The following is a 20,756-nucleotide window of genomic DNA, read 5'->3' as shown; positions in this document are numbered from 1 at the left end:
ACTCCTTATATACTCCCTCCAAGGTCGGTCTGAGCTTTCCTCTTTTACCCTTAAGCCGTCGTAACTCGAAAATGGAGATTCCATTTTTCCCGATTTTCATGATTATCCGCGGAAACTTAACATTTATCTGCGGAAATTTGACATTTTAACTTTTCTTTCGGACTAAGTATAAACCGTCATAGTATCTATGGGCTTTTTCCTTAAAACATCGTAAGTGGGTTTCTAATCTCGTTTTAGACCAATTTGGGCCGTCTTTCGATTCGACACGTTTATTACAATTTTTATCGATAAAACTAAACTTTCCACAATTTTTATCGTAAAGTTTAAGTGATAACTCCAATCGATGGAGTGAGAAATGATATGGCTGCGGTACATAGGAGCTAGCATTAAAAAACAGACGAGAATGCATGAATTTGGGTCGTACCCGTAGATCGAAGTTCAAGACAGTTCGGTCGCTACGTAGCGACCTGGTCCCCGTTGGATCAGTCTCTACGTAGAGACCAAACGAATGGCTTGGTCGGTCGCTACGTAACGACCGACTCATTCGCGGGTCAGTCTCTACGTAGCGACCGACTCGTTCGTGGGTCGGTTGCTACGTAGCGACCGACCAATTGGCTTGGCCGTTCGCTATGTAGCGACCGACTCGTTCGCGGGTCGGTCGCTGCATAGCGACCGACCGAGTGGCTTGGCTGGTCGCTACGTAGCGACCGACTGAGTGGCTTGGTCGGTCGCTACGTAGCAACCGGCTCGTTTCGGACCGGTCGTTACGTGGCAACCTTGTTTGGACCCTTTTCTGATGTTTTACGAACGTGTTCTTGGACTATGGTAGTTTAGTTTCGATGGATCAACTGAGAGTAGTGCAAGATATCGCCTCAACAATTGTCTAACCATTGTCCAGTGGCACACTTGACTCATGGTTCAGACAAGAACAATCTGATCGTCTGCGACTCGACCACACAAAAATACTAGACCATTCTTTTTTTTTATGGGTTTCTACATTCTCCCCCCCCCCTTAACAGAATTTGTCCTCGAATTCTAAGGGTCTGAGGGGCCTCCTTCTTCCATCACAACATCCTCTCGGAAAAACTTCGGGTGATCAACTTTAAACCTCGCTTCATCCTCGCAAGTAACATGAATTCTGTTTTATTTTCCCCAGAATACTTGTACCTGGGCGATCTCATGATTCTTCAGCTTCCGAATACGTCGTTCTCCCAATCGGATTGGTCCTTCCGGATACGTAAGGGTTGTCCCCAACCCCTCGATTCTCTCGGGCTCAATAGCACTTGGATCCCGTATATGTTTCCGAAGCATGGAAACATGGAATACATGATGTAGATGCATATCCTCTGGCAGATCCAAACGGTAAGCTACCTCACCAACTTTCCCGATGATCCTGTATGGATCAATGAACCTGACCGCAAGTTTCCCGACCTTGCCGAATCTGTCCTTCCCTTTTTGTGCAGTAACCTTCAAATAGACCCAATCTCCTATCTCGAAAGTTACCTCTCTTCTTGACTGGTCTGCGTACTCCAGTGATGAAATCCATGGATATCGAGTCCCATTTCCATTGAGGTATCGGAAGACTCTGCAACAATCCTCCTAGAACTTGATGTTCGACCTTGACTTGTTGACAAGTTGCACACTGCGCGACCCATTGCGCTACTGATCACTTCATGCCCGACCAATGATAGTATCTTCTCACGTCTTGGTACATCTTATAAGTTCCAGGATGGATACTAAGTAAAGAATGATGAGCGATCCTTAGTATCTCATCTCTCAGCCCTTGTCCTTTAGGAACTGTGATCATCCCATTAATTAGCAAGGTTCCATCCTCTGCTAAGTAATATCCCGCATTATTGGGCGCGGCATGTCCTTTGAGTTCCTCTGCGATCTTCAATAGCTTTTCATCCCTAAGATGTTCCTCTCGAATTCTCTGAATCAAGCTGTCCTGATTCACCACTTGAAGTCCCAATGGCTCGCTTGTCTTCCCTTCCAAAACGACCAACTTCACTTGTTTCAACTCTTGGTTCAACAGCTCCACTTCTTTCTCTAAATCTGCGTCCAACTTTCTTCGACTTAAGGCGTCCGCAACAACATTCGCTTTACCATGATGGTAGCGAATCCGTATGTCGTAGTCTGCCACAAACTCCATCTACCTATGCTGGCGCAGGTTGAGATCTGGCTGAGTGAAGAGGTATTTAAGACTTTGATGGTCCGTGTATACCTCCACTTCTTCTCCATACACGTACGATCTCCAAATTCGCAAAGCGAGGCCGCTAACTCCAAGTCATGTGTACTGTAGTTATCCTCATGCTTCCATAGTTGTCGTGAAGCATATGCAATGACTCGCCCATTTTGCATAAGAACACAACCTAACCCAACTCGTGAACCATCCGTGTAAACCGTGTAAGGTTTACCTTGCTCGGGCAAAGCTAACACCGGTGCGGTCGTGAGAGCTTCCTTCAACTTCTTCAATGCCTTCTCGGTTTATTTCACCCATAAGAAGGGAACTCCTTTACCGGTAAGGTTAGTTAAAGGCTTTGCAATGGAGGAAAAATCCTTAACAAACTTCCGATTATAGCCCGCAAGTCTGAGAAAACTCCTTACTTTCGTCACAGTGGTAGGTCGAGGCCATTCCCGTATGCCTTGGAACTTTTCTGGATCAGCAGCCACGCCCTCTCCTGATACTATGTGACTCAGAAATCCTATCTCTCTCTTCCAAAATGAGCATTTGCTGAACTTGGCAAATAGCTTCTGATTTCGTAACCTCTCCATAACCAGTCTCAGATGCTCACTATGCTCCTCCTTACTTCTCGAGTACACCAGGATGTCATCAATGAAAATGATCACGAACTTGTCGAGGTAGTCGTGAAACACTTCATTCATCAAACGCATGAAAGCCGCATGTGCGTTTGTGAGACAAAAGGGCATAACTACAAACTCGTACTGCCCATACCTTGTCCGAAACGCCGTCTTCATGATGTCTGACTTCGCAATACGAATTTGGTGATACCCTGATGCCAAATCAATCTTCGAAAACCAACTAGCTCCTCTAAGTTGGTCCAACAACTCATCTATCCTCGGAAGAGGATACTTGTCTTTTATCGTGATATTGTTGATACCACGATAATCAATACACAACCTCATGCTCCCGTATTTCTTCTTCCCAAATAGCACAGGAGCTCCCCAAGGTGAAGAGCTCGATCGGATGAATCCCTTTTCCAAAAGATCCTCCAATTGTTTCTTGAGCTCAGCCAATTCTGCAGGTGCCATCCGATATGGTGCCTTAGCTATAGGTTTTGCTTCAGGATCCAAAGTAATGGTAAAGGGATTACTCCGAGGTGGAGGTAATTCCTTTAGTGGCGTAAATATTTCCTCAAACTCCTGGACCACTTCTATGTCTTCAACCTTAACTTCATCATTAGCGGTTCCTCCACTAACCGATAAAGTCACCAAATACACTTCCCCGTCTTGAAACAAATCTTGTACTCTCATTGCTGCTACCAAAGACACGGTCATACTAGGACTGATTCCATAGTATACCATCTCTGGTCGTTTACCTCTGCCAAACAACAGCCTTCCCTTTCCACAGTCGATCTGAACTCCGTAGCTCGATAACCAATCCATTCCAAGGATGAATTTGTACCCTTCCAAAGGCACGATTAACAGATCTGCCACAAATTCTTTCCCTTGGATGACCAATGGAACATTCTTGATACACTGATCCGCTTGAAGGGTTCGGTCTGCAGGGGTCAAGACGGCCACGTTTATCCTGTTAACAACAAAACAATCCCAAAACTGGGCAGCTACTTCAGGGGTCACAAAACTGTGTGTTGCCCCCGAGTCGAACAATACATGTGTGGGTTTACCAGCGACATGTATGGTTCCTGCCACAGTAACCCAATCAACAATATTTCAATCGTAAAAATACTAATCAAAATTCTCACAACCATCAATCATCATCCAAAATATCTAAACGCGCAACCTAGCGATCAAGCAATCTATACTTAAACAGCAGACTAACTAGATTCCAACAACTAAATTCAGTTCAATAAAAAGAGGAGGTTAAGCACCCACAATACCTGTGATGGGACCGCTTGACGGTCCTGCATTGTCTGGGTTTTCTACACCTAAGGCATAAACTCTACCTCCTAGGTTTTACTTCTTTGGTGCTGGCTCAATTGCTGGACGGCTAGGAGGAGCTCGGATCGCGAGAGGGGTCGCAGGGATTGGCTTGTTTGGACATGACGATGCATAATGACCCTTCATACCGCAGGAGAAACAAGTGACATCTTCCATCCTGATCGATGAATAACCCTTCTGGTTACTCCGTTGGTTATTCCGCTGGTTTTTGGGACAAAACCTTGAAATATGTCCCGGCTGATCACATGTGTAACATACCCCAGTGTTACCACGAAACATACCCCAGTGTTACCACGATTGTTGGCTTGGCCTCCAAATCCTCGCCCTTTGCCTTTGTGAGATCTTGGACCGTTGTTGAAATTTGGCCTTTTGCCTTGGTTAAACTTGGTGTATCCACCAGAATGTTGTATAGTCTTCCTTTCCGCCTCTAACACAGTCTCAACATTAACAGCTTTTTCCCACCAACTCCGATAAGCTGCTAAAGTTGCTTCCAGCTAAACGACTTCCAAACTCCGGCTTCAATCCGTACATAAAGTTACGGATCATAGTTGCTTCATCTTCGCACCCATCAAAGACATGTCGTCTCAACCTTGTGAACTCCGACTCATAACTCCTTACCGGCCTATCTCCTTGAACAAGGTTCATGAACTGGCGCTCTAACTGATGCTTCGCTTCTGGAGGAAAGTACTTCCTTTCAAACTCTTCCTTGAACGATTCCCATGATGTGATTGTGTATCCACGCTGCCTGTCTATACTGTCCCACCAGCCCGTTGCGTCTCCTTCCAAATAGTACACAGCGATCTTCTTCTTGTATTCCTCCGGACACTCCATGGCTTCAAAATTCTTCTCCATCATAGTAATCCACTTGTCAGCTTCAATAGGATCTGATCGTCCCTTGAACTTGTAGGATCCAATGTTCTTCATGGTAGATAACAACTTTGAAACTTCAGGAGGTTGAGTACGCCTGCCTTGGTTACCAAGTGCCTCGATCATCACGTCATGTAAAAGCTTCAGGGTGTTTTCCGCTCCTTGATCTTGTGGTCTTTCAGTGGCACGGTTCTGATCTGGCCTTGGGTTTGATTGAACGGATTGATCATGTTGATGTCTCAGGTGCCAAATACGACTTGGACTAATGCTCGCCATACTGTCTTCTCTCACTCTAGTAATGTTACCGTAAACAGGAAAAGATCTTGTTCTCTACAGAGGGCTCCTATCGTGTCCAAACATCTCACTAATGCCATTTCCATCCTACTGATCAGATCTGTAACCCAATCCTCCGCATGTCCAATCCATACCCTCTCCCCATATCCGACCTCGTCCATCACCTGTCCCGCGATTAGCCATCTGCACACAATCAAAAGGGTAAGTCATATTCCTATTAAACCTACTACGGAAAGCGGCTGGTTTCCTAAACATCTTTTTGTGACTCCTTGACTCGATAAAATCGTTAAAAATCACTTGTGTCACGCATGGACGAAACCATGCTCTGATACCACCTCTGTAACACCCCCAAACCGTTTTAGGCATAGGTCGAACCACCGGCTAACAATCAAACAAGAACATGACCGATGGGCCGACCGTCTACCAAGGTTCAGGAGCGCTACATGACGGGTTAACGGGCGATCCGGCCAAGGTCACGAAAAATGCAGTTCGCAACTAGGCCAGTCCGCCCACTAACACGTCCTGTCAGACCAAAGCCTAAGGCTTCTCAACCTGTACCCCAATCTGACGTTGTGTTAACCCTGGACAAGCTAATATCAGAAACAACAAGGCATTTACACAAAATATCGCTTTATTTATTTCATATGGTTCGCAACACACAAAATATTATACAAGCGGTGGCATGCCAAGAGTGAAAAAGATACATACTTATAGTCTTAAAATGCTTTAACCAAAAAGATGCAAATCTACACTATCCAACCTAGCCTCCTGCGACCTCAACAAGCTCACTACTGGTCACCTGAAAACAAAAACGAGTGAGGAGTAAGTAATCTAGCATTACTCAGCGAGTTACAATCCCGAACTAACAAATACAACCCCTCGCTATCCCACCCCAAACAATGTAAAGCGAGAGGTTCACCTAATAGCACAATTCAATAACATAAGAAATATCAGAAATATGCAGCGGTAAACGATAGCAAGATAACTAGCATTATGCTAATTACTAGCTCATCACCAAACTCAACCTCAACTTAAACCAGGGTTTAACAACCCGAAACACGATATAATATATGATGCGTCCTGAATTGAAGGATCACTTTAGCTAGGTGTTAGATATGATCCGAGAAGGCAAATGACACTTCTGGAACTGAAATCGATTGAAAGGATCGTCAAGAGATGCGGAATGGCTCTTGATATACCCACGATCTAAGGCTAACCACCTAAGAAAGAATGAATGTGTTGGCTAACCACCAAACAACATACAAAGATGAATTGGCTGACCACCAAATCAACAAGCCCTTCACACCAATGAACTAGCTAAAGAACTCTCTCTCTCACTCAAAGAAGAAACGAAAAATAAACTCAAAAACATAGACTGATTTTATTCATAGAATGAGACTACATATTTATAGTGTTTGTAGTCAAAGACTAATAAAGAAAATACACAGAAAATAATGCATAGAAAATACAAATTTGACAAGATCTGAATTAATGAGTCAAAGGCTCAGTCTTCCATGCAGATTAGTCAAAGATGACCCTTCAGATAATGTCCAGGTTCAACCGAACCAGATGGATGCACGGGGTAAAGATAAGGACGCTTGCGGGACTGTCCGGATGGTCCGCCGGATAAGAATGCATGTCCGTCTTCGGCTTCTTCACGACCCAAGCTAAGTCTGGCTCGACCGTGGGTCTTAGAATGTCGAGTTGGTCGGGGAAGACGGGCTGTGGTTCGGTCGGTTCGGTCGTCTGGACGAGGTTCCAGCCGAAGCTCCAATCGGGACGCACGCGGGATGGCTCAGTCAGTCTGATCGTTACGGGATGTTGAACGAACCTCGGTCAAATTGTTCATGACGTCCTCATCTCCATGCTGGTTGGCTCCAATGGACTGATCCACGAACCGGGGCACATCATTCCCTTCCTCTTCAAAAATATTTGTCCTCAAATCTGAAACATTAAAAGGAAAAGGATTATAAGCAAAATATTTGTCTTCCAATGCTCACCTTGAGTTCAGTCTTTTTTTTTTAATGGAAGATGATTCTTCTTGGTTGGCTTGATGACCACGGAAGTTTTCATTCATCTAGCCCCTCCATTGGCTCATATGTTAAGTCATCGAAAATTGGTAATGGGTCTTCCTTTTCTGGCTCGGTTTCAACGTTCTCATCCTCCAAAGTCACCAACGGTCTTTGCTTTTGACACTTGTTAGCGTAATGACCGATCCTATGGCATTTGAAGCACCTTGTAGAATGAGCTTTGCTTGTGGGTTTCACAGCTTTGCTTTTATCAGAAGACAACACATTAGTTTTCAAATCAGAATTTGAAAGAGAAGAAAAATTACTTTGCTATTTTGGTGCAGGAGAAGTGTTGGTGTTTCTCTTCTTTTTGAGTTGTCGGATAGCATGAATTGCCTTATGCAACATCTTCTCCAAACTGACATAAGTCTGAAGCTCATTCTGATCAAAAATATCACAATTGCTTCGCTTGGCTTTGGAGAAGGGACGATCACCACTTCTGACCCTCCTCTCATCATCATCGAACCTGTTTTGCCTCTTCCTTTGGTTTCTTTGTTTCTGCAAAAAATCAAACCCATTAGAAGCAAAATGTTTCTTATCTCCAAAAATCAATTGTTTTTTTTCAAGCACGGTTTTAAAAGGATAATAAACATCTTGTTGTAGTTTTGAAGCCTGATTTGATTTCTTGTGAAGTCCAAACATCCTGAAAAACACTTAAAAAAAGAGTTAGCAAATAAAAATCCTCACACTCTCAAAGTGTTTAGCTCACGATTTTTAGGTGATCACTCAGAGTTTTTTTCACTGGTTCAAAAGATGATAGACAGTCAAAATTCAGCAATCAAAACCCAAAACAAACTTTTGTGAGAAAAAGAAAAGAGAAAGAAAGATGAAGAGAATTTTGATATGGATCCGCCTTAACTATCCTAAGGCTGGGTTTCTCTTCAGCCAGCAGGATTTCTCTTCCACCACTCCCCATGGATTTCTTTTCAGAAGTGATTCAAGCCAAAATTTTTACTCTCTTTTTTTATCGATATATTTTTTTTTATAATAGGCGATCACAAGGGAGTTGATGTTAGGAGTTTTCAAGGCTCCTAAGACAAATGTTGTAGTATAAATGATTGTCGAACCAGTTCTGAGAGATATGAAAGCACTGAGAATGCAAGTAGTCACTTAATCTAAGTGCAACCAATGGTTTTTAAAAGGGGTTTTAAACTATAACTAACTAAAAGGAATAACTAAATGATACTTTCTTAACTATGAGAAAAGAGAACTCATGGATATAGGAATTAGACCTCGGGTGATCAAGTTTCGAACTAAGGATGGCAAACGATCAATCAACTATCAACCTTAAGCTTAGACACAATCCTAAACAAACTCTATGTCTAGATGAATGTTCATTTACTAACACAATTCAAACATCTATTGTCTTTGGTTGAATAATATGAAAGCAATCATAACTAGCAAGTCCAATGGCTATCTTAGCACCTCTAACAACAAATGTCTTTGGCAAAGTATACTAAAAGCTTAGAAGAGTTGTCTCGGGCATTTCCTCGAACACCTTTCGGGTGAGAAATTCCTAAGGATCAACAACTGAGTGGCCAACTCAGAAGATGCATTACGTTCACTCTGTTAGCAAGGAAATATGAATGATCTAGATTAAAACATCCTAGCTCTAACCTAATCACCCTTAATCTCCCTAACCCATGAATTCAAAGGGTGATTACTCACTAATCTCCATGATTCCTCTTAAACCCATGTTGGATTTCAGATTTATCATGTAGAGAAACACATAAAATAGATATAAGAACACAGAATTTCAATAACAAAACTGATCAATTGATTCAAGAGATGACTTTCCAAAGGTTTTTGGTGGTTTTTCTTAAGAATAAAAGATGATCTGCCTCTTGGTGGCTTACAGAGTATTAAAACATAGGTTTAGAAAATAAAAACATGCATAATGAAATGACTAAAAGGCCCTTGAGAAATCATTAGTTCGAGCAGAAATAAGATGCGCAGCGACCTCCGCTCGTCGCTCCGACAAGTCGCTCCATGCTTCGGGAGCGACCTCGCTGTGTCGCTGCGAGAGGTCGCTCCGGACTCGTTCTCGCGTCTCCGAGCGATGAAAACGCGAGCGATTCCTCCCTGTCGCTCCGTGAAGTCGCTCCATGCTTTGGGAGCGACCTCGCTGTGTCGCTGCGAGAGGTCGCTCCGGACTCGTTCTCGCGTCTCCGAGTGATGAAAACGCGAGCGACTCCTCCGTGAAGTCGCTCCATGCTTCGGGAGCGACCTCGCTGTGTTGCTGCGAGAAGTCGCTCTGGACTCGTTCTCGCGTATCCGGGTGATCAAAACGCGAGCGACTCTTCCCTGTCGCTCTGGTAAGGTCGCTCTGATAGGGAGATCAGAGCGACTTGATGGTGTCGCTCTGGACTGGTCGCTCCGGTAAGGTGCTCGCCCAATGATCACTTTAAAAACTTCTTTTGAACTCCAATTGCACCCAAATGTCTCCAAGAACTCCATGTGGTACTCCAATACCTGATAAGGACTCATGTATGCAAAATGCAACCTAAACATGGCTAAATCCTAATCTATATGATCAAAATGCACATGGGTGAATGGATAAAACAATAGAAATATGCAAGATATCAACTCCCCCAAACTTGTTCTTTACTTGTCCACAAGTGAACTTTCTAGAACTCATAGGGAGAGAGGTTTGAAGGTGGGAGCTCATAGCCAAAAGAAACACAACTAGCAAACACAATTAGCACACTCTCTTATTACACTCTAGCTTCTCTAGGCCTATCTCAACTCCTTTTGCCCCTACACTCATCATCAAGCATCCACACATTCAAATCAACCAACTCTCACATTCATTAAGCACAAAACATCTAGTGAATTCTTGCAAATGGTCAGTCGGTCCAAGTCATTTGGGTAAGGGAAGGCTTTTATTCAAGTGATTCAAGAGGTTCGAAACATAAAATCTTTAAGGTGGTTTACTCTCGAAACAAGTAGCCTTGACATTGCACATAATATATCTAAGAAAGGGACCAACTCATGCATACAATGCTCAATCTCCATTGTTCTACCCTTTTCCCAAACATACAATTACACAATCTTTCCCCAATGTCAAGCCCAACTCACATCTCTCACCAAAAGATCTCAAGAACGCCCTGCACACAAAACTCTTTTCTTTGAAATCTCATAAGGATTTTTCTTAACTTCAAAACAAAACTTAGCTCTAAACAGTTTTGCTAGCCCCCTTTCTTCTTTTTTTCTCTTTTTTTTTTCATATATATATTTTTTTTTCTTTTCTTTTTCTTTCTCTTTTTTTTTTTTTTTTTTCGGAGGCCAAGGCTTTTCATAAACTGAGCTAGAAGTTTTTCAACTTATCCCATAAAGACTAGTCAATTAAGCACAAGAGTTCACTCTTTCCTTCCAATTTCTCATACTCCCAAATCAAACTTTACAACACTCACCCCCATCTATGGCTAGACAATGACGTGCCTAATCTAGCAAGAATGAAGATCAAGCATTGTCGTTCCCGATACTCTCAACATTATGCACATGTAAGACTTTCCTAAGAAGGCCTCACTCATCAAACAATGAAAGCTTAAAAGGAGGGAAAGGTTTTTGGGAGTGGTCTACCACTAGAGTTTGTCAAAAAAGATTGGCATAAAAGATGTGACAACTCAAGTGTGTATAGCCATGACTCAGTACACAAGGGACCCTAAGCAAGAAGTATTAAGTTCGTTTAGTTCAAATAGGGTTGTAGTTGGCTTCAAAGACTAGGTTTCAGCAATCAACAAGTTTCAAGAAGAGTTTTCAAGGCACGAAACATACAAGTCTTTTCGAGAGGTGCATAGCTTTTCAGGTGAAACGTAGTGTTCTTTATAAGGCATTTAAAATCATTGCTCTCAATGCAAGTGAATGCAACCTATATGCCCTAGACTCTCCTAGAAATGCAAAATGATGCAAACTAAATGAATTTGTGTCTTTTTTTTATGCAAATAGGTATGCAATGCATGACTCATGAAACAACATCAAAGCAAACATGATCAAATGCTTGGTACCTCCCCCAAACTTGAGTTACACAGTCTCTGTGTTGTCAAGTAAAGAGAGAGATACCGAAAAGAAAACTAATATGCAAAAAGGAAATGGTATATACAAGGGAGAGAAAGAAGTACCTCCTATGGATAGTAGGTGGGGGCAGATGCCCCAGCATCGTCGTCGTCAGGTGGGAAGGAGGTGTAGTAACCACCGGATGCTGAACCGGAGCCTCCATACCATGGTTGGCTCTCAACCTCGTCAATCTCGACCTCACTATCAGAAGAAGTGAGGGAGGGGGACTTTTTACCGGAAGTGGAAGGTTGAGTGGGTGGGTTCCTCCTCTTACGCTGAAGCTGCGCAGCAGTGAGGGGGAAGCCAAGAGCATCAGGCGGAGGTGGAGGCTGGGGTTTGAGGTGTTCGCGAAAGCGAAGTCTGCTGAGCTACATCCCGCTATTCCTCCCCTGGTTAAGACATCAGCTACTTTCTTCATGAATTTGGCTGAGGTCTTTGCCTGCTTCTTTACTGTCTTGCTTAGCGCCTTGCACTTATCCTTCAGCTTTTCTATCGTTCTGTCCTGAGCCTTGTTCCACCTCTGAAGGCGACTAATGTGGTCATGAGCATCACGAAGAGCTCCAGGGGGAAGAACTCCGTCATGTGGCTTGAAGTAGTAGCGCGGAGGTCCATAGATATGCTCAGAAGGGTCTGCAACAGGCGAGTCATGTCGCGTAGGAACACTTCTTCTCCTTGATGGAGCAGCATTAACTGGATCGAGAGGCCCGTGTTCTCCAAGAAAGTACTCCTGGGGTATGTTGAAGCTGATAGCTCCAGGTATCTCTAAACTCGTCAGGTTCCGGTTTGGAAGAACCACTTCGACTGGCTTGCCCTGCAAGTAGTAGTGGTAGACGTAGTCCTTCCCATACATCCCACTAAAATAGGTAGCAATCCTCAAGTAGGTGCCATCAATGAACTTAGGTCCCGCTGCGTCCTTTCCCAAGGGAACATTCAGAAATTGGAGCAGTGGTGTGATCATTCCACCTATCCCCATCTTTGGGCGCGAATCAGTGGTGTACCACGCCCAGTCTCTGTAGTGCTGGAGACGACCCACAAAGAAACTGACCATCCCGAAGGTAGCATAGATGTCGGTGCTGGGAAGGGGTAAAACTCCAGGTTGGGCGTAGGGACGGATAGCCGGACAGAGCAGTCGCATGTCTTCCTCAGTAACCGTACCAGCTTGCTTCCGTGGGTAGAATGCATGGACGAGCATCCTGTGGAGGTAACGTACGGACGGGTGTCGGATGTGTGAGTTCTTGTCAGCCCCGGTAGTGTGTTTGTTTCCAGTGATCAACTTCCAAAGCTCCGTGGGAAGGTTCTCACACTTGGGTAGGGAGTGGTCTTCTAGGTCTTGGAACCCCATGACTCTCCCAATGTCCTTGAAGTTCATGTTGTATTCTCGTCCATTGACCTTGAAACTGATTTTGCCCCATCCTTGCCTCACATGCGCGGTGTCGTGGTAAGTGACCGCAAGAGAAGATAAGAACTGACAAGTGACATCCTTGTAGAAAGGATATGCCATGGTGAGGAGTTTTGGCATCTTCAAATGTCCTAGCATCTCCTCAATGTCAGATTCAAGACCCAACTCCTTCAGCAGATCAAGGTCGGCGAACCTGGTTGGAGTCCAAGTGACCTCATTCTTCAAGTGATCATACAGCTCCTCCACAGATGGAGTTTTAGCCCTATCTCGATCAACCGCAACCCCTTTGCCTTTGGACATCTTGGCGTTCTTCGTAGGTGCCTGCTCATCAGCACTCTCAGTTTCACTTTCCTCATGGTTGGGAACTGCTACACTTTTTCCTGCCCTCTTCTCCTGTTCTTTCGATTTCCTTGCAGCCAAAGTCTGCTGTCGAACAGTCTTCTGCGTCCCTGAGCCAGTTGGCTCGCAGGGTAAAGCTTTTCCTCTTAGTGCAAACTCTTGTCTTTCAGCTTCTTGCCTCTCAGCTTCCAACTTTCCCTTTGTCTTCTTAACCATTTTCACCTGAAAAATTAAAAACTTGAAAAGGGATAAGTAGATGGAAGTAAAGACGGGCAAGACTTTTCAAGTGAAAATTGCAAAAGTGAACTTAACAAATGAATTATCAATTTAAACTCAAGTTCAACACAATGCAACAATTCTCACTCTTGTAACGCATCTAGTTCACCCACAAACACCCCCAATTAAGGCCAAATTCGAAAACCCCCAAATCCATGAACCCTATTTTTGCCAAAGTGCAAATTAAACTCAATTTCACCATTTATTCGACAACCCAACTTGATAGATAAGCTTTCCCTAGTCTATTTCACCACAATCTAGCAAGAAAATGACCAAATTTCGATTTTCAAATCCTAGGGTTCATGGACCTACGAATTTGAATTTAAAAACTCAATACCTTGCTTTGGATGAAAGGAAATGGTGAATGGGTGGTGAGGAATAGGCTACAGGGGCGAAAGCTTGGATTAGAAACAAGACTAGTTGATTTGAGTGAGAATTGAGAAAGTTTTGGGATTTTTGATGTGGGTGAGTTTGAGAGAGTTTGAGAGTTTGTGAGAGGAGGGGAGAGTGATAGAGATGGAGTCGCGGGGGTTGGGGGTAGGTTTAGGGTCGTCCGGTTCGGTCTAGGGTGGTTAGGATCGGTTTACTTGAATTAAACCGGGGTTTAGAGTTAGAAAACTTACCTGGACCGGTTCGGGAGCGACGTGAGGTTGTCGCTGCGAGAGGTCGCTCCCGAGTCGTTTTCTCGCGTCATGATTCGACGAAAACGCGAACGACCTCGAGGTGTCGCTCTCGAAACCTCGCTCCCAGCTGGAGCGACTTCATGTGCTCGCTCTGAGAGGTCGCTCCGAGAGTGTTTTTGGAGCACAGAACGTCTTTAAGCCGAGCGACCTCGAGGTGTCGCTCCCGTAACGTCGCTCCCAGCTGGAGCGACTTCGAGGTCTCGCTCTGAGACCTCGCTCCCACGCACGATTTTTGCTCAAACCTGCATCGATCAAGCACCTGCACACGACTTCTCTCTTTCTTTTTTTTTTTTTTTTTTATGCAATAAGATGAAAATGAAAATACCAATGCAATATATACAAGGATACGCATGGGACTTCCTCCCAAGTGAGCTTGTTTTAAGTCTCTAGCTTGACTTTGCCTCTTTTTGGATTAGGCCGGGGTAGGGTCAGACAGTGGAGTTGAAACCCCATCTTCCTCTGGTGCAGTAGCCATGTAGAGCTTAACCCTTTGCCCATTGACTGTGAAGTCTCTTCCATCAGTACTCCACAAAACTATTGCTCCATATGGCCTAACCTCTTTGACTTTGAAAGGACCTGACCACCTTGACTTAAGCTTTCCTGGAAATAGCTTCAGCCTAGAGTTGTAGAGAAGAACTTGATCTCCTTCTTTAAACTCTCTCTTCAGGATATTCTTGTCATGGAAAGCTTTAGTCTTCTCCTTGTAGATCCTTGAGTTCTCAAAAGCATCCATTCTTATCTCATCAAGCTCATGTAGCTGAAAAATCCTTTTCTCCTTGGCACTCTTGATGTCAAAGTTCAGCAACTTTATTGCCCATAGTGCCTTGTACTCAAGCTCCACTGGCAGATGGCAAGCTTTCCCATACACTAGGTTGAAAGGTGTGGTGCCCAGTGGTGTCTTGTACGCTGTCCTATAAGCCCAAAGTGCATCATCAAGCTTATTGGACCAATCCTTCCTTGTGATCCCCACAATCTTCTCCAAGATAGACTTGATCTCCCTGTTAGAAATCTCAACTTGGCCACTTGTTTGGGGGTGATAAGGAGTTGCCACCTTGTGCTTCACACCATTCTTCTTGAGAAGTCCCTCAAGCAGTTTGTTAATGAAGTGGGAACCTCCGTCACTGATCACAACTCTTGGGACTCCAAACCTTGGAAAGATGATGCTCTTGAACATCTTGGTTACAACTCTAGCATCATTGGTGGGGCTTGCAATAGCTTCCACCCATTTGGAGACATAATCAACAGCCACAAGGATGTATTTGTTTCCAAAAGATGATGGAAATGGTCCCATGAAGTCAATACCCCACACATCAAACACTTCAACTTCAAGGATTGGATTCTGAGGCATCTCATTCCTCTTGGTGATGTTTCCTCTTCTTTGGCAAGAATCACACTTTGAAACAAAGTCTTGTGTATCCTTGAACATATGTGGCCACCAGAATCCAGCTTGTAACACTTTCGCAACTGTCTTGAAGGTGGCAAAGTGGCCTCCATAAGATGATCCATGACACTGTGTAAGGATCCCATCAATCTCCTCATTTGCAACCACTCTTCTATAAAGCTGATCCTTGCAGAGAATGTAGAGATAGGGTTCATCCCAGTAGTATCTCTTCACATCCTTGTAGAACTTCTTCTTGGCATAGCCCACAAGATTCAAAGGTTCTCTTCCTGTGGCTAGGTAGTTCACCAAATCAGCATACCAAGGTTCCTTCTCTTCTGTTGCCTTGACTTCTTCCAGCTTCCTACCAGTCTCACAAACTGCTATCACTGCTTCAATAGCCATGATCTGCTCCTCAGGAAGTCCTTCGTCAATAGGAATACCAGACTCTACCCTCAACCTGGACAAATGATCAGCTACACCATTCTCAACTCCTGGCTTGTCCTTAATCTCCATATCAAACTCTTGAAGCAAAAGGATCCACCTCAAAAGCCTGGGTTTTGCATCCTTCTTGGCCAAAAGGTGTCTCAAGGCAGCATGATCTGTGTAGACAATGACTTTAGACCCAACCAAGTAGCTCCTGAACTTCTCAAAGGCAAAAACAATTGCCAGCATCTCTTTCTCTGTTGTGGCATACCTCATCTGAGCATCATTGAGGGTTTGGCTGGCATAGTAGATCACATGGGTTTTGCCATCTTTCTTCTGCCCCAAAACAGCTCCCACAGCATAGTCACTAGCGTCACACATGATCTCAAAAGGGAGATCCCAATCAGGTGGCTGGACAATTGGAGCACTAATGAGTTCACCTTTCAGCTTCTTGAAAGCTTGTAGACATTCCACATCAAAACTGAAGGTGGCTTCCTTGCACAGCAGCCTGGTCAAAGGTCTAGTGATCATGGAGAAGTCCTTGATGAACCTCCTGTAGAACCCAGCATGACCAAGAAAACTCCGGATGTCTTTCACTGTCTTTGGTGGGGGCAAACCAACCATAACATCGATTTTGGCTTTATCCACCTCAATCCCCTTCTCTGAAATCTTGTGTCCCAGCACAATCCCTTCCTTGACCATGAAGTGACACTTCTCCCAATTCAGCACAAGGTTGGTGTCTTCACATCTCTGTAGGACCCTGCACAAGTTTGACAAACAAGCAGAAAACGAAGATCCGTAGACAGAGAAATCATCCATAAATACCTCCACAACATCCTCAATCAGATCAGAGAAAATTGACATCATGCACCTTTGAAAGGTGGCTGGAGCATTACATAGACCAAATGGCATCCTTCGATATGCAAAGGTACCATAGGGACATGTGAATGTCGTTTTCTCTTGATCATTGGGATGTATGGGGATTTGGAAAAATCCTGAGTACCCATCAAGAAAGCAATAGAATGGGTGATTTGCAAGTCTCTCAAGCATCTGATCAATAAATGGTAATGGGAAATGATCCTTTCTAGATGCGGAGTTTAGTTTTCGGTAATCAATGCACATTCTATGACCTGTGATGGTTCTTGTTGGTATCAATTCATCCTTGTCATTTTTAATCACAGTGATACCACCTTTCTTTGGTACAACATGCACAGGTGATACCCATTTAGAATCTGAGATAGGGTAAATAACACCAGCATCTAAGAGTTTAAGAATCTCTTTCTTTACAACATCCTTCAGGTTAGGATTTAACCTTCTTTGATGCTCGATAGAAGTCATTGATTCATCCTCAAGATGTATCCTATGCATGCACAAAGAGGGTGATATTCCCTTGATGTCATCCAGTGAGTAACCTATTGCCTTTCTAAATCTTTTAAGCGTTTTCAAAAGTTCAGATAGCTCAGTTTCAGTAAGTTCACTACTCACAATGACAGGATAAGTTTCATTAGGACCAAGGAATGCATACCTTACACCATGGGGGAGAGGTTTAAGCTCCACTTTAGGTGCCTTAAGCTCACTCCAGTCATCTTGCTGAGTGGCTGAGACTTCTTGGTGAACCATCTGTGGAAGCTCCTCGTACTGATCCTTACTGACAAACCCCTGGTGTGAATCCAGCATCATCCCATAGGCAGTACTCTCCAGGTTCTCAATCACCTCAGCCTCTCTCTCTACAGTCAAAGCATGCTGTAGAGGGTCCTCTAGTGACAACTCTTCAAGGAGTTCATCAGCAAGGGCGTCCATCTCTTCAATGTAGAACACTTGCCCTTGAACTGTTGGCCTCCTCATTACCTCCTTGATGTCAAAATGGAGAATGTGCCCTTTACCCAGATGGAGATCAATCTTGCCTTCTTTCACATTAACAATAGCTCCTGCTGTTGCTAAGAAAGGCCTTCCAAGGATTAAAGGGTCTTGAGCTTCTTCACCCATTTCAAGCACCACAAAGTCTGTAGGGATCTCATAATTTCCAACCATCACTGGGAGGTCCTCTAAGATACCCACAGGGTACTTCACTGAACGATCAGCCAATACCAGAGAAAGTCTACACTTCTTGTACTGAGTGAAGCCGAGCTTCTTAGCAACAGATAGGGGCATCAAGCTGACACTAGCTCCCAAATCGCAGAGACATCTATCAAATACCATAGGTCCAAGAGCACAAGGTAATGTGAAGCATCCTGGATCTTCTAGCTTCTTTGGAATGACAAGCCTCTGAATGATAGCACTGCACTCATGAGTGAGAATCACCATGCCCTCCATCTCTTTCTTCTTTGCAGCTACAGCATCTTTCAGGAACTTGCTGTATTGAGGAATCAGCATGAAAGCATCAATAATGGGCATTGTGACCTGGACTTCACTCATTTGCTTTTCAAATAGAGCTTGGTACTTCTCTAGCAGCTGCCTCTTGAATCGACCTGGGAATGGGAGCTTGGGTTCATAGGCAGGAGGAACAAAAGAACTTTCACTTGCAGGAGTGACAACTTCACCATCCTTAACTGTTTTCTTCTCTTCTCCAACCTTTCCTTTTCCTTTGGCTTCCACTATCTTCTCCAAGATCTCGTCATTGATCTTCTCATCAACAATCACCACTTCATCATCTATGTTGATGGCAACCCCCTCACTTTGTTTCTCAGCATCCTTGGTGAGAGCTCTCTGAGGTAACTCCTTACCACTCCTGAGAGTGATAGCTTTCATGGTTTCCTTTGGGTTTTGCTCAGATTTTCCAGGTAGAGAACCTTGTTGGCGATTTTGTTGAGTGTTCATGGCAGCAAACTGGTTCTCCAAAGCTCTGAACTTGTTGTTGAGCTCATTGTAGCTCCCATCAATCTTTGAGTGAAGGTTCTTCAACTCATAGCCAACATGCTTCTCACTTCTTGTTTGAGATTCCAGGATTTGTTTCAGTAGAGCTTCAGTGTTGTTGACTTGAAGAGTTGAGGTTGAGGGATTAGATTGCTGTTGGGAAGAATGGTTGCCCTTGTTGTTGAAACCAGGAGGAGGGTTTTGCTGAGGTTGATAGCTGCCTTGCTGATTATTCCGAGGCTGATAACCACTCTGTTGGTTGTTGGAATAGGATTTCTGTTGGTAGTTGTTGTACTGAAAGTTGGGCTCTTTCTTGTACCAGCTACCATTGTTGTTGATGAAACACAGCTCTTCCTGACCTTCCAAACCCTCAACTTCATGGACAACAACTGGTGTCTCTTGGCTTGGGTTGCCAACAAAGTGCAGCTGCTCTTGGGTAGCTTTGTCAGCAATGAGGATGTCTATCTTATCCTGTAGAGCCTTCAACTCCTTCCTCGTCTGCTTATCATCTGTTCTACTACCTCTGTCGTGGTCTCCACTGTAGACTGCATCACTCTTAACCATGTTGTCAACCAGCTCCTCTGCATCCTCCTCAGTTCTCCCCAAGAAGAACCCATTGCTAGCTGTATCCAGTCTGGCCCTGTACTTAGGAAGAGCACCACGGTAGAATGTGCTCAGCAAACTCTCCTTAGAGAAACCATGGTGTGGGCATTGAGCTTGGTAGCCCTTGAATCTCTCCCAGGCTTCACTGAAGCCTTCTAAGTTCTTCTGTTGAAAGCTGGAAATCTCGTTTCTCAGCTTAGCAGTTCTTGAAGTAGAGAAGAACTTCTCCAAGAATGCTTTCTTGCAGTCATCCCAAGTGGTGATGGAGTCGCTGGGTAGAGACTTCTCCCACTGACGTGCCTTATCCCCCAAAGAGAAGGGGAATAGCTTGAGCTTTAAGGCATCTTCGGACACACCATTGGTTTTTGACAACCCACAGTAGCTGTCGAACCTGTCCAAGTGATCAAATGGATCCTCTAGAGCCAAGCCATGATACTTGTTGTTCTCGATCACGTTGAGGAGTCCTGATTTGATCTCAAAGTTGTTGGCTGCCACAGCGGGTGCTCGGATTCCCAATCTATGACCATGAATGTTGGGGCGGTCGTAAGTGCCAATGGGTCGAGCTGCTCGCTGTTGGTTAGCTGGAGCATTGTTATTAGCGCCATTGACGCCCGCATCATGCTGATGAACGTCTCCCATATCAGTGTTCAGTCTTTGCAGTTGAGCCTGTTGCTCTTCTTCTCTTTTCTTTCTAGCACACTCTCTCTCTAAAGCTCTGATGTCTGCAGCTCGTGGAACTAGGTTTGATGGACCGTTGCTCCGCAAGTTCATACACCTGTAGATTAAAGGGAGGTGAAAAAGAGTCAGTAACAAAAGAAAATAAAAATGACTTAGTCTCAAGCAATTGACTAAATCTCAATGTTTAAATCTACTCAGAATTTGGCAACGGCGCCAATTTGATGTTAGGAGTTTTCAAGGCTCCTAAGACAAATGTTGTAGTATAAATGATTGTCGAACCAGTTCTGAGAGATTGAAAGCACCGAGAATGCAAGTAGTCACTTAATCTAAGTGCAACCAATGGTTTTTAAAAGGGTTTTTAAACTATAACTAACTAAAAGGAATAACTAAATGATATTTTCTTAACTATGAGAAAAGAGAACTCATGGATATAGGGATTAGACCTCGGGTGATCAAGTTTCGAACTAAGGATGGCAAACGATCAATCAACTATCAACCTTAAGCTTATACACAATCCTAAACAAACTCTATGTCTAGATGAATGTTCATTTACTAACACAATTCAAACATCAAATGTCTTTGGTTGAATAATATGAAAGCAATCATAACTAGCAAGTCCAATGGCTATCTTAGCACCTCTAACAACAAATTTTTTTGTGAAAGTATGCTAAAAGCTTAAGAGTTGTCTCGGG

General features: G+C 43.9%; 2 protein-coding genes and 1 non-coding gene across 3 annotated transcripts; 1 reads left to right on the top strand and 2 right to left on the bottom strand.

Annotated features, from left to right (window-relative positions):
* Window positions 1-2,481: 2,481 nt before the first annotated feature.
* On the bottom strand, window positions 2,482-5,286 carry LOC106373997. Its single transcript, XM_013814107.2, has 5 exons — window positions 4,683-5,286; window positions 4,425-4,570; window positions 4,163-4,380; window positions 3,870-3,887; window positions 2,482-3,772 (listed from the first exon to the last, which is right to left on the bottom strand). The coding sequence occupies exons 1-5, from the start codon at window positions 5,284-5,286 to the stop codon at window positions 2,488-2,490; spliced, it is 2,271 nt and encodes a 756-aa protein (XP_013669561.2). The 3' UTR covers window positions 2,482-2,487.
* A 105-nt stretch (window positions 5,287-5,391) lies between these two features.
* LOC125583105 lies at window positions 5,392-17,610 on the bottom strand. Its single transcript, XM_048749668.1, has 6 exons — window positions 17,497-17,610; window positions 16,462-17,211; window positions 13,022-13,359; window positions 7,965-8,016; window positions 7,710-7,871; window positions 5,392-5,487 (listed from the first exon to the last, which is right to left on the bottom strand). The coding sequence occupies exons 1-6, from the start codon at window positions 17,608-17,610 to the stop codon at window positions 5,392-5,394; spliced, it is 1,512 nt and encodes a 503-aa protein (XP_048605625.1).
* A 1,867-nt stretch (window positions 17,611-19,477) lies between these two features.
* LOC125584629 lies at window positions 19,478-19,584 on the top strand. The gene has a single exon (XR_007321540.1). It is a non-coding gene; the product is annotated as a small nucleolar RNA R71 (small nucleolar RNA).
* Window positions 19,585-20,756: the final 1,172 nt, after the last annotated feature.

This window comes from Brassica napus, chromosome C3 (genome assembly GCF_020379485.1).
Source record: "Brassica napus cultivar Da-Ae chromosome C3, Da-Ae, whole genome shotgun sequence".
NCBI classification, from domain to species: domain Eukaryota; kingdom Viridiplantae; phylum Streptophyta; class Magnoliopsida; order Brassicales; family Brassicaceae; genus Brassica; species Brassica napus.
This window is presented reverse-complemented; position numbering and strand designations above follow the sequence as displayed.

Excerpts from the sequence above, each read along its gene's own strand:
- LOC106373997 (XM_013814107.2), bottom strand. The coding sequence starts at position 5,286 with ATGGCGAGCATTAGTCCAAGTCGTATTTGGCACCTGAGACATCAACAT. Across the intron at positions 4,571-4,682 it reads AGATGAAGCAACTATGATCC|AGGCGGAAAGGAAGACTATA; the intron begins GTAACTTTATGT and ends AGACTGTGTTAG. Across the intron at positions 4,381-4,424 it reads ACAATCGTGGTAACACTGGG|CCGGGACATATTTCAAGGTT; the intron begins GTATGTTTCGTG and ends ACATGTGATCAG.
- LOC125583105 (XM_048749668.1), bottom strand. The coding sequence starts at position 17,610 with ATGATGCTGGATTCACACCAGGGGTTTGTCAGTAAGGATCAGTACGAG. Across the intron at positions 7,872-7,964 it reads CTTCAAAACTACAACAAGAT|AAACAAAGAAACCAAAGGAA; the intron begins GTTTATTATCCT and ends GATTTTTTGCAG. Across the intron at positions 5,488-7,709 it reads TGGAGAAGATGTTGCATAAG|ATGGCTAATCGCGGGACAGG; the intron begins GCAATTCATGCT and ends GATTGTGTGCAG.